Source organism: Amia ocellicauda, chromosome 22 (assembly GCF_036373705.1).
Source record: "Amia ocellicauda isolate fAmiCal2 chromosome 22, fAmiCal2.hap1, whole genome shotgun sequence".
Classification (NCBI taxonomy): domain Eukaryota; kingdom Metazoa; phylum Chordata; class Actinopteri; order Amiiformes; family Amiidae; genus Amia; species Amia ocellicauda.
Genome location: NC_089871.1, coordinates 5,052,009 through 5,067,459, shown reverse-complemented (window position 1 = coordinate 5,067,459; position 15,451 = coordinate 5,052,009). Strand labels below are relative to the sequence as shown.

The 15,451-nt window shown below is 39.8% G+C and overlaps 1 protein-coding gene and 1 long non-coding RNA gene across 3 annotated transcripts in view; both read right to left on the bottom strand.

Annotated features, from left to right (window-relative positions):
- usp32 (ubiquitin specific peptidase 32) overlaps positions 1-3,918 on the bottom strand; it is a 48,164-nt gene extending 44,246 nt beyond the window's left edge. For both annotated transcript variants that reach the window (XM_066695540.1, XM_066695541.1), the window contains exon 1: positions 3,692-3,918. In XM_066695540.1, the coding sequence (XP_066551637.1) occupies positions 3,692-3,749 (58 nt within the window). In that variant the 5' untranslated portion in view covers positions 3,750-3,918. The remainder of the gene's footprint in view (positions 1-3,691) is intronic.
- Positions 3,919-7,804: 3,886 nt separating this feature from the next.
- Positions 7,805-11,730, bottom strand: LOC136717977 (uncharacterized). Its single transcript, XR_010805250.1, has 3 exons — positions 11,662-11,730; positions 8,656-8,948; positions 7,805-8,390 (listed from the first exon to the last, which is right to left on the bottom strand). It is a non-coding gene; the product is annotated as an uncharacterized LOC136717977 (long non-coding RNA).
- Between the last annotated feature and the right edge of the window lie 3,721 nt (positions 11,731-15,451).

Here is a 15,451-nt window from a genome sequence, read left to right as displayed (position 1 = left end):
CTTATATTTCCGTTTTCTGCAATTCTGCTTAAATAATTCAGGTGGTCGGATACTGGAGGGAACACTGGCTATAGAGGGAGAAAACAACACATACGAAAAAATCTAAGAAACAAACAAAAATTCATATGAAAATCCCAATACAATGCCTTTCAGAGGTCTAAAACACTGTGCGTATTGTAATTCTGTGATGCAATGTATTTGTATTCTAGGACACTAAGACACAGAACATGCAAATGTGCGATAGCTTTTCCACTGCATGAGAAGAACAATGACATTAATTCTGCAGATTTGGCCAGTCCTCTCTAGAGTTTTCCATCTCTAGACACACAATGCTATCAGTGACAGCCAATGCTTGACAGCACTGTCACAAGCTGCAAGTGCCTACAGGAGCTTCAGAGTATATAACCATCTCCAAATACGTATTTATAAACCCAGGAAATAAAAACGAAGGGCTGGGTCACACTAGACTCACTTAAACCTGGAAAATCTAAAACAGCTGTTTCTATAATTAAAATGTTATAAAGCAATCTTGCACAAACAATTCAACTTGAAAAGCTTTAGATATGATAAGTCCATTAATCGACTCAAAGACTAGTCTGGAAGTTGCTAAAATAATGAGACATAATCACAAAACTAAAAATCTAGGCCAGTTTTTATCGCTCAGAAGGTGTACTGCAATGCACAAATACCTACCGCCAGTTTTGTTGTAGTCACCATAATAAGAATAGATGAATAACGAAGCATATATTATAATCTGTATGATTTTATAAGTAATCAACATAACTCCTTAGAAATGTTAGCCTAATACTTTTAATAAAAAAATAAAACAACTGTGTGTCAGTATTCTTTAGGCTCTGAACCAATAATGTAAACTGCTGTACGTAAAGATAGCAATAGTTTAAATGTGTATTCTATAATAATATTATTATTATTATTATTATTATTATTAATAGCACAGATGTAATAAAGTGTAATAAAGATCCATACAAATACGGCAAATGTCTACTTTCACATTGTTGCCCACTGCTCTGTAATTCTCCCCTCTTACAGCAAAAAGTTCACAGAGCAGCTGTAATAAAACAAAATTTTCCATGGGAAACATATCACCTGTGTTGTTTTGATACGATTACATTGTTGTATGAGGAACCGAGTGCCAAGCACTTGCAGGAAATAAAGTGAATTCCAAGAACCAGCAGCATGGTTGGGAGAAAAAGCAGAATTGTGGATTTGTTTACCTGTGCTATAGTTACTTCTTCATCTGAGCATGAATGCAGGTAAACCTCTGGCTTTTACCGTTTTATTCCAACTACTAATATCTGTAATCACGTCGAAACTAGCAACCACTGCAGAAACCTTTGACCTGATAACATTTCCTCTCCCGCTACAAAGTACAGCGAAACCTTTGGCCTTCGCTATGAAGTAAAGGTTGTAGATCTCCCCTGAACTGTACTGAAAACTCTGACTTCACACAATCTCAAATAACCTTCTTGTCAGATCTCAGGTGTAATGCGTCATCAGCCACAAATGAAGAACAGAGAAGACAAAACTGTTATCTTTGCGACTCATTTCAAGGTTTGCCTCAGTTGGGGCTTTCCCTGCGCATCAGCTCCCAAGTGTGTCTAAGTAGTGTAACAATTAATCACACTAATTTGCCATTAGTGTAATAGAAATGTAAACCTATCCAAAGACCCTCTGCACTCCTTGCAGGCATCTACTGGTCCATAAATGCAAGGTCAACAGAAGAAGAATTAAAAACTGCAGTGGGACTTGATTTAGAATAATGTTCTTGTGGTTGACTATGTATGAATCTGTTCTATTTATCCTCCATGGTGGGCCAGAATATATAGAGGAATAATTGTAATTACTCAATAAATTGTGTTTTGTGTTCTCTCTGCATCCCTGCAAATGACCCCCTCTGCTGATTGTGGGGGAAATCAGCTTGTGTTCAACAGAATGTTAATTAGTTTTAATGTGATAAATGAGTCTGAACCGATTGATGGGGAAAGCCTTGAGCGAAACGTCTGAATGCAGCGGGGAATACACTATTCTCTAAAAATATCAGAAGCCAAATGTGCTTCCTCAGTCAAATACTTCATATTCAACAGTGGAATTACATAAACGTGATAACCCACTTACATTGTCAAAACCTTCTATAAAAATAGCACAGCCTTATCGAACAATGGCTCGGTTAAAGAATCAAGTCTGAATTTGCAATTACTGGAAATTATAATTCTCTGCAAGTAAACAAACCATGATGTCTGGTAAAGGGAAGCATTAGTTGGGTCGGCCCGCTAATGCAATCATGCTACAGAAAAATGTGTATCATGTTGCTCAGCAGATTCAGTTTCTCAATATTGTCCATGTTATCTTTTGGAAGTGAGGCTGAACACAACCAGTGGAGGCATATTTATAGATTGTTGATAGCATGACAACTATTTGTTATTGGATACATTCAACTGTACTTGCATTCCTGTAGCCTTTTTCAGGTATTATGGTAAAATTATATCCAAACCTCATAGTGTAAACATATTATTATACATGTATGTATGTAGGTAGATTAGATAAGAGGAGATAGACAGATGTAGTTATTATTAATCAATGTGTCCCACAATAATGTAAATTCTAAGAAAGTAGTGACCATTATTCAAATGTTTCAGTCATCACTGCATATAAAAATTGCTTGTACATTGAGTGTAGATGAACGTTAAAGGTAGCCATGCTTAATTAGAAATATATCTGTGTGACAATGTGCAATATAAAGCAGATGACGTTGCTTTTATCAAGTCATATTACTCTGATAAACAGAAAAGAGATTCTGATTAAAAGGACCGTGCACAGGTCATGCACAAATGCATTATTTATAAAAACACAAAATCGTTTTCGTTGTGCGTTTGTTTTAATCTATTCTCTTGTTATAGTTTAAATCCCGTCCATTACGAACCCCCGATGAGTGGGTTCAAGTGCAACGTCAAAACCATTGCGGTCCACTTGACAAGACAACACGTTTAAACAACGCAGAGCAGCCCCGGTCCCCGAGCACCGAGGCCCGGACACGGCGGAGACAGCAGGACAATGTCCCCTGCACATCAATGCACTAATGAACTCAGAGGGCTTTAAAACAGCATCTAGGAAATAATCAGCAATAATGTGACTGCACTCAAGCGTGTACAGATCTCCAACGCATTTAAAAGATGCATGTCAGGAAAATAAACTGAAGCCATCTTTTAATTAACAAAGTAGAAACACAATCACACACCATACACAGCACACAGCACAGTCAACGTGTTATCGACAGGCTCTGTTATGAATTGCCATTTACATCCTCCTTTGCAAAAGGGTTGTGCCGGATCCCTGCAGCTGATTAGTACCAGCCGACATCAGGGCGCTGCTGGGGGGCAGGGGCTGTTACTGGGGTTAGATTTCTACACGGTGCTGGTATTGATGGCACATTTTCTACTCCAGTTTGCCACAGTTTGGGTTTGATTTTCACCAAACGACAGAGATCGCGCTCTGTGTGATGGCCATGCAGGTCCATACGATCGGCCCCCAGTCGGAGCCGCAGCCCGGCGACACTGCCGACACGTCCCGACCAGGCAGCCCCAGGGTAAACAACACCTGCCCCGGCTGACACTGACAGGGCTGTGCATGCAGTCCCACCTTCCCGCTGCCAGAGATGCACTCGGCTACTCACCTCTCTTCACGGCCTCGTCATACGAGAGGAACCCTATCCTTGACTCCTTGGCCCCCATGTTGCCCTCATTTCACAACAAGGCGAGATATGTTCAAAGTGTGACCCGTGTCTGTTGTTGTCTTTTTCTTTCTCCCCCCCGCTTATTGTGCAGCTCGTTTTCCAATCCCCTGGTAGCCTCCGTGTTTTCACCGAATGACGCTTCTGCTCGCCGACGCCTCCATGCTTAGTCACATGACCCGACCTGTGTTGAGTCACCTGACGAGGAAGCGACACGGCGCTCGCTGATAGGCAGCGCGCATGCGTGGGGTGGTGTGGCAACGTTGTGACCGTGGAATGCTGGGTGGGAGTTCGGTCCGCCATCTTGGGAGAGAATAAAAAACAATAAAAGTGTTGTAATGAAAGGCATGCGGTTGCACGCAACGTTTTGGTGATTTAATTTATTTAGCTTCAGAAAATGTGTATGTCAAAGCTTTGGTCATGTCCTGTTACGTTACTCCTTCATTTCTGATATCTATCTATTTGAAGTGAAAGCAAATCCAATAGAACACTTTGAGACAGGACAGAGATTTGAAGTCACACTAACACTGAAATTATTCCTAAATAATGAAAGGCCAATTCAGGCATTTATTTATGTCGGTGCAATTCCACTTCAAAACTCCTGTCAAGAATTGTGCGGATTTTAGGGAATCTGTTAGTCACTCTATGATGCATTGTTAATCAATATAGGTTGAAAAAAGACATTGCAGATAGTTGCATTGAATGTTTTATTCTTGCTTAAAAATGTCAAAAGTGCATTAAGGAGTAGGCTATATTACAGAATTAACCAACACAGTGTTTGTAATATAAATATTAATGGAAGAACGCATTGCCTCCTCTACTGGTCTTTTTCCAACAGTTGTAAAATGCACAAGCACTTCAATATCAATATCAATACAATATATGTTTGTACAGCATATATGTGCATCTTTCCTTCAGGCAAAGGGGTTGAGTTTCAGGCATTTATTGAAATGACAAGATTCTGGGGCATTGACACTGACCAAGTGAATCGTGTGTTTATGGAAAATTACCTCCAGCATGCGTGTCACGGCTCTAGAACAGTCCAGTTCTCTATACCAGTCCATGGTGGCTGCAAGGAGCCTAGTTTTCATTTTAGTCATATTTTTTCAACTAGATCACCTTCCGATGACAAATGAAAGATGATACTAATGCTTTTAGATGTTTTGTCTCTAGATACTATTGTATCTAAAAGTTGCAATTTGTGTTTATTTATTATACACAAGTTTGGGACCTCCTAGTTACTTTTGTGTCCACCGTACAGGGCAGTTCCAACCAAACCGGTACATTGCTACACTTACGTATTTCAAACGTTAACCCAATCAAGGAGAATTCATGAGCACAATGATTTCTCCTAGTTCCAATGAAACCCTTTTTTTCTCCCTCTTTCTATGCAGGGTTTCTGGAAACCAGACATTTCTGGTAAAGCAATCATTACATTGAAATAAATTAACATTATTTCAATAGATCTTCAACATATACTAGTAGATATGTGTTTCAAACAAGAAGTAAGAGTAAGTTTTGGTATTGTTTCTATTTAAAAGGGTACAAAACATATGTTTTTTTCCCCAGGTTTGCATTAAATAAAATGAATGAGGTAAAATGAGTCATAATAATACTAAAAGAGAACTGTATATCAGATTGGCCTTCTGCCTTAAAGACAGAAACTGTTTCTCACTGCTCACATCCTCTTACAAAGGAAAAACAATTGTGACACTGACCTTACCCAGGCGAATTATTACATTCAGAAGCTGTCACTAGTAAGTAAGCATGAAACATTAAGTGGCAGGTAATAATAATACCATTATTTGTGTGGGACTAGGCTGAGTGTATTTATCCAAAAAGAAAATGAAATGCACACCCGCAGACATTTTCCTCTGATAAGCCTTATGCTGCTATCAAAGGGAATTGAGAGAGTCAGCGATCTCACCCAATCTGCACACTGTGCTGCAATGAACGGGCTGCATGTCTTTTCTACACCTTGTCCATTTCCAACACTTAAGAGTTATCTGCATGCAAATTGCAAGCATTAAATTAATCACCCAAGACACGTGTTTAAGAATTCAGAAAGGAAATACTAAAAATAGACATTTCAAATATATTTAGTTTGTTCTGCATTATACTTACATATGCTTACTCATACCAAAACTGGCTAGTCTGGACGTCAACGACCTCTAGCGGTTTAAGATGAAAATATCAACCTTTAATACAAGATTCAAATTATATCTTATTGAAAGGGAGAACATAATTCTGAGATACCAGTAGAATTTGATCATCATTTCAATTAAGTCCATGGTGCGTTATTGCATTCCATGAAGGTGTAATTGTGTCCTATTAATTTGGGGTGTATGACTGATTGAGTGACCATATTCCCCCCCAAAATACGCCACCCTTTTTTAAGAAGGGGATCCTCAAAACTTGTCCTACGGATTCCCACACACAAACTCTTGGGCCGCAGACGGGAGCACTAACAGGACACACAAATTGGTTTAATTTTGTGATTCGACATTCAATAAATCCATTTACAACACATATAGTAGTGCAGGGCACGATCTCTGCACTTTTTACATAATCCTAGCATAACCGTCATTAAAACATGAATAAGATCGCCTTTATTAAAATTGAAATTGAAAATTGAAAATTGAAAATCTAACACTAAAGCCAAATAAAAACGAACTCTACAGATCTAAAACGTAATTCACCTATCATCCCCTTTTAAGATGCATACAAAACAGTAAAACACACACACACACATATTTGGCATCCCCTGGAATCCTGCAGCCCCTGACTGATCTCGCACTACCGTGAACAATCATTAAAATCCTTTTTAAAAGCATTATCTTCATTACATATGACTGACTTGACATTTGGCTTTATAAAACAGTCTGCAAAAAGATGACTTCACCTTAAAATAGATTTTAATTCATATCACAATGTACGTAGCTTTATTTTCAATGTGCATGATTTATATTTAAACTACATGTAATGGGTGCAAATAATCTTTTTAAGTAATAAAGCATGCACATTTGGAAGAAAAGTCAGGAATGTGCTATTCTCCTTCAACTGCGCAGGCGCCACCAGTCAGGGGACGCAGGATTCCAGGGAATCCCAAATACGTCATAACAGCGGTCCTCTCGAGTCAGGGTGAAGCATCTGGGAGGCAGGTCACAGTGGTCAACATGCCAGGTTGGGAGTGGTATTATGCCATAGAGAAGACTGCAGGCAGTGGCCAAGAGTGGACAGTGTGTCTCTGTGTCCAGGTCAGTCCTGTGTGGTCCCTCTTCACAGAGAGAGCCAGGGCAGCCACCGAGCAGCACCTGCGGCTCCCGAGTAACACCGTCTGGAGTCATTCATCGGTGCTGTTCACCTGGGGGTACTGGCTGAAACACAACCATTGAGCTGCATGTTGAGAGAAAAGGGGAGCCCTCGGGTGGCTGGTGGAGAAATGTGGCAACAGGAGTCATGGTCTCGGCTGTGTGAACAGGGGATATGACTCGGGTCACAGAGCTGCTGGGGGAAATAGAGGAGGTGGTGGCAGGAAGTGGAGCGAGAGAGGGAAGAGGAGCTGAAGGAGAGGGAAGGAACGGGGGCTGGAGACATGACACCAAGAGAATCAGAGACACATTCTGAGGAAAACAGAGACAGAGAGACATTCTTAAATGTTCTCCAAGTGTCCTTATTCCTCTGACTCGTTTTTTTACCCATTTGAACAGATGTGTCTGGTTTGTACTGGGACGCCCTGTAAATGCTTTTGCAAACCTGCAAAAACCTCTTTACATCCTATTATTGCATCTTTGAATCTTGATAAAAGAGCTGAAAGGGAGACGAAGACACACAGTGACTCTTAGACAAGAGGACACCAGTGGATATTAAGAGGAAGTATTTTTAAGACTGAAAACAGGAGGCTCCTCTTTACGCAGAGGGTGGTGGGAGTCTGGAACAAGTTACCCAGCCATGTCATTGAAGACCTTGAATCAAGTCGTTATAAGCATGTATCCAAATGAGCTAGAAGGTCCAAAAGGCCACAAAAACAACAATATACAGTATAGATGCATTCAATAATGTTTATTAAAATGTTTTTTAAAATTACAATGAAGTCTGTACACAGGCTAGGCTGGAATGTGCTGGACATGACAGTTGTACACTTCAAATCTGCCTTTAGCACTGAGCACAAAATTACCATCAAGTTTTGACATTATAACTGATTAAAATTCAACAATCGATAAAGGGAACGTAGGTCTGATTGATTAATTGATTGAACTCTTAGTCAAGACCTAGTTGCTGAGAAGCAGACTGAGGAGCAGAAAAGCAGGCAAATCACGCCGACTTAAAGAATTCATTCTCATGAATCATTTGCTGCCGGAAGATAAAATTAGCGTATGATTCTTTTATGTCACGGCGGTACTTCTCCAGTAGGTTCTTGTAGTGCTTTTCGGTGTCGCCTCCCTCATTATCAGCCTTGAACCTGTAGTACGGGCTGTCTTTCAGGATGTCAAGATGTTCGGCCAGATAAGGCCAAAGTCTGGCACAGGGCAGAAGGGCGACTGCAAAGTATATGTGATCCAGCATGGCAAATTTCCCGTAACTCTTCAGGTAGCTGGCCGTTGCAGATTGCAAATTGATTGGGTTTGATGCCAACTGAGTTCTGCGGGCCAAATATAAAGGACAGTGGAGGAAAGTGTTTAATATTTAGAAAATAATGACAGCTTTCTGAAATTTTCCTTGTATCCAGAAACCAGAATAAGAAATTTAGCAAGGTAATTTCTTAAGATACCCAGAACACAGATTCGTTTTTCATATACGTCCTGTTTGAATATCAGTGTACAACTTCTGTATTGTACCTAAATTAAATTATAAAATTAGAGCATCACTGGTAGTACGTCTATAAAGAGAGGGTGCTGGACTCATACCTTGAGATTCTATTGTTGTAGCATAAACTGGGCAAATTGATTGTAACTACTATATCTGTCAATCAAGAAATGTTTCACATCATCACGGGAATCCTTCTCCTTCTGCAGACGGTTTAGTATTTTTGTGACTTCCACCGCATAGTAGACATCCTGGATGGTTAAATTCGTATAGCGTTCTGCGGGAAGGGTTCCAGCGGCCATTTTCTTCAAGAAGTCCGTTTCCAGTGTTTTATCGGCAATGTCCTTATTGTTGTCCCAGAGCTCGTCATAAAGGGACTTTCCCTTCAGCCTGTCTGAGATAGAACAGAGGTACAGCCGTGCAGATATTCAGGTACATAGTCTTATGGTATTATTGGTGCAGTCTTAGCGAGTCCTGACAGCAACATATTGCAAAGAGGCATCATCATCCATAATTTATTATTAAGTAGATTAATAATAATAATAATAACTAGACTGCTAAAGTTCCTGGAGAAACTTTGTCTGCATGTAAATGAGAACTATATGTCTACTATAGTATATGTTGTACTACTATACTAAGTACTATAGTACATTGCAAGATACGACAGTATAAAACAGTATAGTATAAAACAGTGTAGTACAGTATACCGTAGTAAGTAATATAATACATTGCAAGATACTTCAGTATAATATAGTTTCCCTTTCAAATCGTAAGACAGCCATTACCGAATGGGAAGAGCCTTCTGACCTGCCAATCATGAAAACATGTACAAATGCTGCCCTATAAAGGGTCCTTCCGCATGTTGACTGCACAGCGTATCCTCCAGTCCGTCCGACCAGGTGGCGGGTTCTCCTCGATCGACCTCAGGGATGTCTACTTCCATGTCCCCATCTGCCCAGCTCACAGGAAATATCTTCGCTTCACCTTTCAGGATCAAGCGTATGAGTTCTGGCACCCCGCATGTTCTCAAAGTGCATGGACGCAGCACTGGCCCCTCTCAGATCACAGGTGATCATAAACTACCCGGATGACGGGCTAATCTGCGCAGACTCCAGACTGCAGGTGAGAAACACACAGCATAGAGGTCATACGACACATGACATTACTGGGTCTTACAGTTCATATGGAGAAGAACTCTCTCGAACCCACACAATCGGTGGTGTTTTTGGGAATGCGACTCGACTCCATTTCAATGCTTGCCTACCTGTCAGAAAACAGGATCAAGTCACTAGAGACCTGCCTCATGCAATGCAGACGAGGTTCAACTTTCAACTGATGGCGGCCCACTCAGGCTCATGTTTCAATGCTGGGTAAATGCCCATGGGCTACACCCAGCAAGACACAGACACCGCTGACTGGCCGTGACTCTAGCGTGCAGGGGGACACTGGTTTGGTGGTAAAATTACAGCACCTTACACATTACCCAAGACTGGCGCAGATGCTCAGTGGAGAACCCTGGCAACTCCCATTACATTGAGGGACGAGGACGAGGACCGCAGACTCCACACACTGTGTCCAGTTAGGGCCATAAGGTATTATATGGAAAGGACTGCACACTGCACAGCTCCGACCAACTTTTTGTCTGCTATGGGTCTACCACCAGAGGGTGGGCTGTAACTAAACAACGACTGACTCACTGGGTGGCGGACACGATCCGTCATGTTTGGAAGGAGGCTTGAATCAGGTATCTTGACTTCGCGACATCTCTGGTATAGCCTTCCCATTCAGTAATGCCTGTCTTTCGATTTGAAAGGGAACGTTGGCTTGTTATCATAACCCTGATTCCCTGAAAAATAAAGACAGTCATTACCCTTCTGGGGTCACTTGGTCAGACCTTTTGAGCAAAGAACTAGCAGGCTGCAGCTGGCAGGGGAAGAATTTTCACAGACGCTGGGGCGAATCTTCCTGCTGTCAGCAGGGACCATAGGGCAGCTTTGGTACATGTTTTCATTATTGGCAGGTTAAAAGGCTCTTCCCATTCGGTCTTTTTCAGGGAACCATGGTTATGATAATACAGTATTCTATAGTATAAAAGTGTAATATGGTATAAAATAGTGTAGTATTTTTTGTAATACTATAGTAAGTATAAAATTGCATGCAAACCACAGTTTCCTCCTCTGTCGCCACACTTAATCCAAAACGTATAGGAGACGTTCGAGCACAAACGTTGAAAAGGGAAAGGGATATCAGGGTGGAGTTAATGTGATGTTAACATCCCATTAAAGAGGGCAGCTGTAAGAATATAATATAACCCCATCCCTATTGTATCTGTTGTTGTTAACTATGAGTCCTTTGACTATCACCCTGTCCTTTCTTTTAACCCAAAGACTCACACTATAAGAACATAACCTATTTTTGACTGTACATCTTGTTATTTTCCTGTCTACGTGACTGTCTCAGTTAAAGGGCAAGATTCTAGTTTTAGTCTCATGACATTTGGGCAACTCATATATGCCAGATATATTGCAAAGATGCAAGGAACTGTTTATTTATCAAAACTATGCGAAATAGCTGTCTCCATAAGATGTGCAATGTCTTGGCAAACAGCCAGCGTCTGTTCATGCTTACACTGTATAAAAGGAAGTGTTCTGTTTGCAATAAACTTTGTGTCCGAAGGGTACACTTCACAACCTGATTTCTTGTACCTTAACAGTGTATTACAGTATAACTTAGTATAAAACACAGTACCATAGTATTTGTTGTAGAACTGTTGTAAGTACTATAGTACATTACTGATTCATTAAGACCCTCTTCTATACACTGGTCGTATTACTTAATGCAGAGCCTTGTAAATGTTTCACCCTTATCATTTTTATTTGCCATCATTATTTTCCATGGTAATAGGTCTGATCAGCTGCAAAGGGTCTATAAACAAAGTTTTAAAAGTACCTGCTTCACACTGAAGTGGAAACTGAAACAAAAAAATTAAACACTTGGGTTATAGGATCTCTCTTCTCTCTGTTTTAAAGTTATTGAATTGAATGCTTGCTTCACTCTGAAACTCCAAACCTTGATCATTTAGTTGTTTGAAAAAACTATCAACTTACTTCAGCAGCAATGCTCGAGAACAAGACTAGGACAGCCAAAAGGCCGATGGATGCAGTCCACAGCATCGTTGCAGGCTTATTAATGAACTGAGGAGGAGTTTAGCATTTATACTTTTGGATGTGTCGGAAGCTGGGGGCGGCTACCTGAAACACAATCCTCATTTTTTTGTAACAATTCTGTGCATTCAGTGCACTCCCCCAAGACGGTTGACGTGGGGTTGAGTTATGACTCCAGGAAGTCTTGGCTCTGTATCACTAACTTAGACGCTAACTGTCTTACTAACTTCACAGGTTACCAGTGAGTCATGTACGGACACAGATAGGGGGTATATTGTATGTTTTTAATCCCTGATTGAAAAATCATACGAATAATTGGATTATTATCCCACACAGAGTCTTTGATTTTACTAGAAAAGTAATCGGTATATGGAAAATATAACACAATCAGTTTGCTGATAAGTGGTGATACATACAAAGGAACATTTATTTACATTTAATTATCACTGAATATTTGCCTTATTATTATTCATTATTTTCTCAAAATCATTCTTAAATTGGCTACTTTCATACTGATTTGATGTTTAAATATTTCAAGCTAGAAATACGCTCAGTGGCCACTTTATTAGGCACACCTACCTAGTACTGGGTAGGACCTCCAGAACAGCCTGAATTCATTGCGGTAGGGATTCAACAAGATACTGGAAACATTCCTTCATTATTTTGGTCTGTGCTGACTCAATAGAATCACACAGATCCTGCAGATATTTCGGCCGCTCATTCATGCTGTGAACTTCCTGTTTCACCTCTATGCTCTATTGATTCGAGATCTGGGGACAGTGCAGGCCTTTGGAGTAACTGAAGTCATTGTCATGTTTGTGGAACCAGCTTGAAATGAAGTGTGCTTTGTGACATGGCACATCATCCTGCTGGAAGTACCCATTTAAAAATGGGTAGACTGTGGCCATAAAGGGATACACGTGGTCAGAAACAATGCTTTGGTATTCTGTGGCATTCAAGTGATGCTCAATTGGTATGAAGGGGACTAATATGTGCCAAGAAAAAAAATCTCACACCATTATACCACCAGCAGCCTGTACCATTGACACAAGGCAGGATAGATCCCTGGATTCATGCAATTTACACCAAATCCACTTCAAGGTTCTCTAGAACTGTAGTGCGTGAAAATCCCAGGTCAGCTGTTTCCGAGATGCTGGTGTGGAGGAATATATAAATCATTTTGTGCATCTGTGCTTTGTGTGCTGTGACCCTGGAAGTTTCTGGCAAGTAACTATTAATTTGCCTGCATTTTTTCCAATGAATTATGAGAACCTGTTTTTTCCTAACTTCACAGTTACTCCTTTTCAGTTTATCAGCAACTTACATTCTCTACTTATTTCTTATTAAAGTTTAATTGTTTCAAACCTATCTTTGTTATCAGCAAATGACCTTCCATATATAAATGGCAATATACAGGATAATAATTATTATTCATGAGTAATAATTGTAATAATATTGATAAGATGGGTAGGCTTATTTTAAAATGCCAATGAAATTACTATCATAGTTATTTATTTGACGAATCAGACACTGCTTGTAAAATGTCAAACCCCTTGAAGGTATGTCCCAAAATAGGAATAAAAGCTTTGAACTTCCTTGAACTCTTTGGAAAAACAGCATTATACTTGTTTAATACTTTCTGTTGCTGTGTTCTGCAGTTTTTTCGCGTGCACGTAATAAATTCTGCTTAGAATTGCCGACTCCAAATCTTATTTCCAGCACATTGCTTAAAAATGTCAGAAGTGCATTTAGGAGTAAGCTATATTTCAGAATGAACTAATACAGTGTTTTTAATATAAATATTAATGGAAGAATGCATAGTTATCATTTTAGTCATATTTTTTCAACTAGATCACCCTCCAATGACAAATTAAATATGATACCAATGCTATTAGATGTTTTGTCTCTAGATACTATTGTATCTATAAGTTGCAATTTGTGTTTATTTATTATACACAAGTTTGGGACCTCCTAGTTACTTTTATGTGAATCGTACAATGCAGTTCCAACCAAACCTGTTCATTGCTACACTTACGTATTTCAAACGTTAACCCAGTCAAGGAGAATTCATGAGCACAAAGATTTCTCCTTGTTCCAATGAAAAGACACACTGGTTGTCTGCCGCTTTCTATACAGGTGTAATAAATTGATACATGCGTTTAAATTGCAGAACTTTTGTACATGCTGTGCTGCTTACATGTTGATCGCCGTATTGGAACCAGACTGAACTCCCGCAATGACCTTAGGATGATTTACAGGAGGGAGGGACTAGAGACTCAATTACTACAACAGGGTTTCTGGGAACTGGACATTTCTGGTAAAGCAATCATTACATTAAAATAAATGAACATTATTTCAGTAGATCTTCAACATATATTAATAGATATGTGTTTCAAAAAAGAAGTAAGAGTACGTTTGGCCTATTAACTAAATTCAGGACTGTTTTGCCTTTAGCATGATTAGTGTTAAGCAGGTGTACCAGAGGTACAGCAATGGATGTGGATTCAAATGCGGACAAGGCCAGAGGATGAGACTATAGTCGTAGTAGGGGTCAAGCAGGAGGTCAATCGATCAGACGAACAGACTAGACTAGGGAAATCCAAAAGGCAGGTCACGAGAGAATAGCTAAAGGTCGCAAAACAGGTAGTCAGAACAAAACTAGGGCTTGGTAGTGCAGCTAAGAGGCAGACAATACTTCGCAAGGAGGTAAAGGACCAAAGGGCTATATATACTGTGGGGAGTAAACTAGGGCAATGAGGAACAGGCGAAGATGGTTAAGTGATTGAGACAGGAGTGAATGATGATGAGCGGAGATCTGGACACAGCTTCGGAAGGGAAAGAGAAATGTCTAGTGGCAGAAATGGGAAGTGCTTATGAGGGGAATGTCACAATTAGAATACTATGTTAACAACTACAAAACAGATAATTTAATATTTATTTTATCTTATGAGTAAATGTTTTCATGCTTTTGTTTCCATTTAAAAGGGAACAAGATATGTGTTTTTTCCCCAGCTATGCATTAAAAAACGAATGGGGTTAAAAGAGTCCTAATAATACTAAAAGAGAACTGTATATCAGATTGGCCTTCTGCCTTAAAGACAGAAACTGTTTCTCACTGCTCACATCCTCTTACAGAGGAAAAACAATTGTGACACTGACCTTACCCAGGCGAATTATTACATTCAGAAGCTGTCACTAGTAAGTAAGCATGAAACATTAAGTGGCAGGTAATAATAATACCATTATTTGTGTGGGACTAGGCTGAGTGTATTTATCCAAAAAGAAAATGAAATGCACACCCGCAGACATTTTCCCCTGCTATGCCTTCTCCTGCTTTCAAAGGGAATTGAGAGAGTCAGCGATCTCACCCAATCTGCACACTGTGCTGCAATGAACGGGCTGCATGTCTTTTCTACACCTTGTCCATTTCCAGCACTTAAGAGTTATCTGCATGCAAATTGCAAGCATTAAATTAATCACCCAAGACATGTGTTTAAGAATTCAGAAAGGAAATACTAAAAATAGACATTTCAAATATATTTAGTTTGTTCTGCATTATACTTACATTCGCTTACTCATACCAAAACTCGCAAGTATGGACGTCAACGAACTCTAGCGGTTTAAGCTGAAAATGTCAACGTTTAATACAAGATTGACATTAAATCTTATTGAAAGGGAGAACATAATTCTGAGATACCAGTAGAATTTGATCATCATTTCAATTAAATCAATT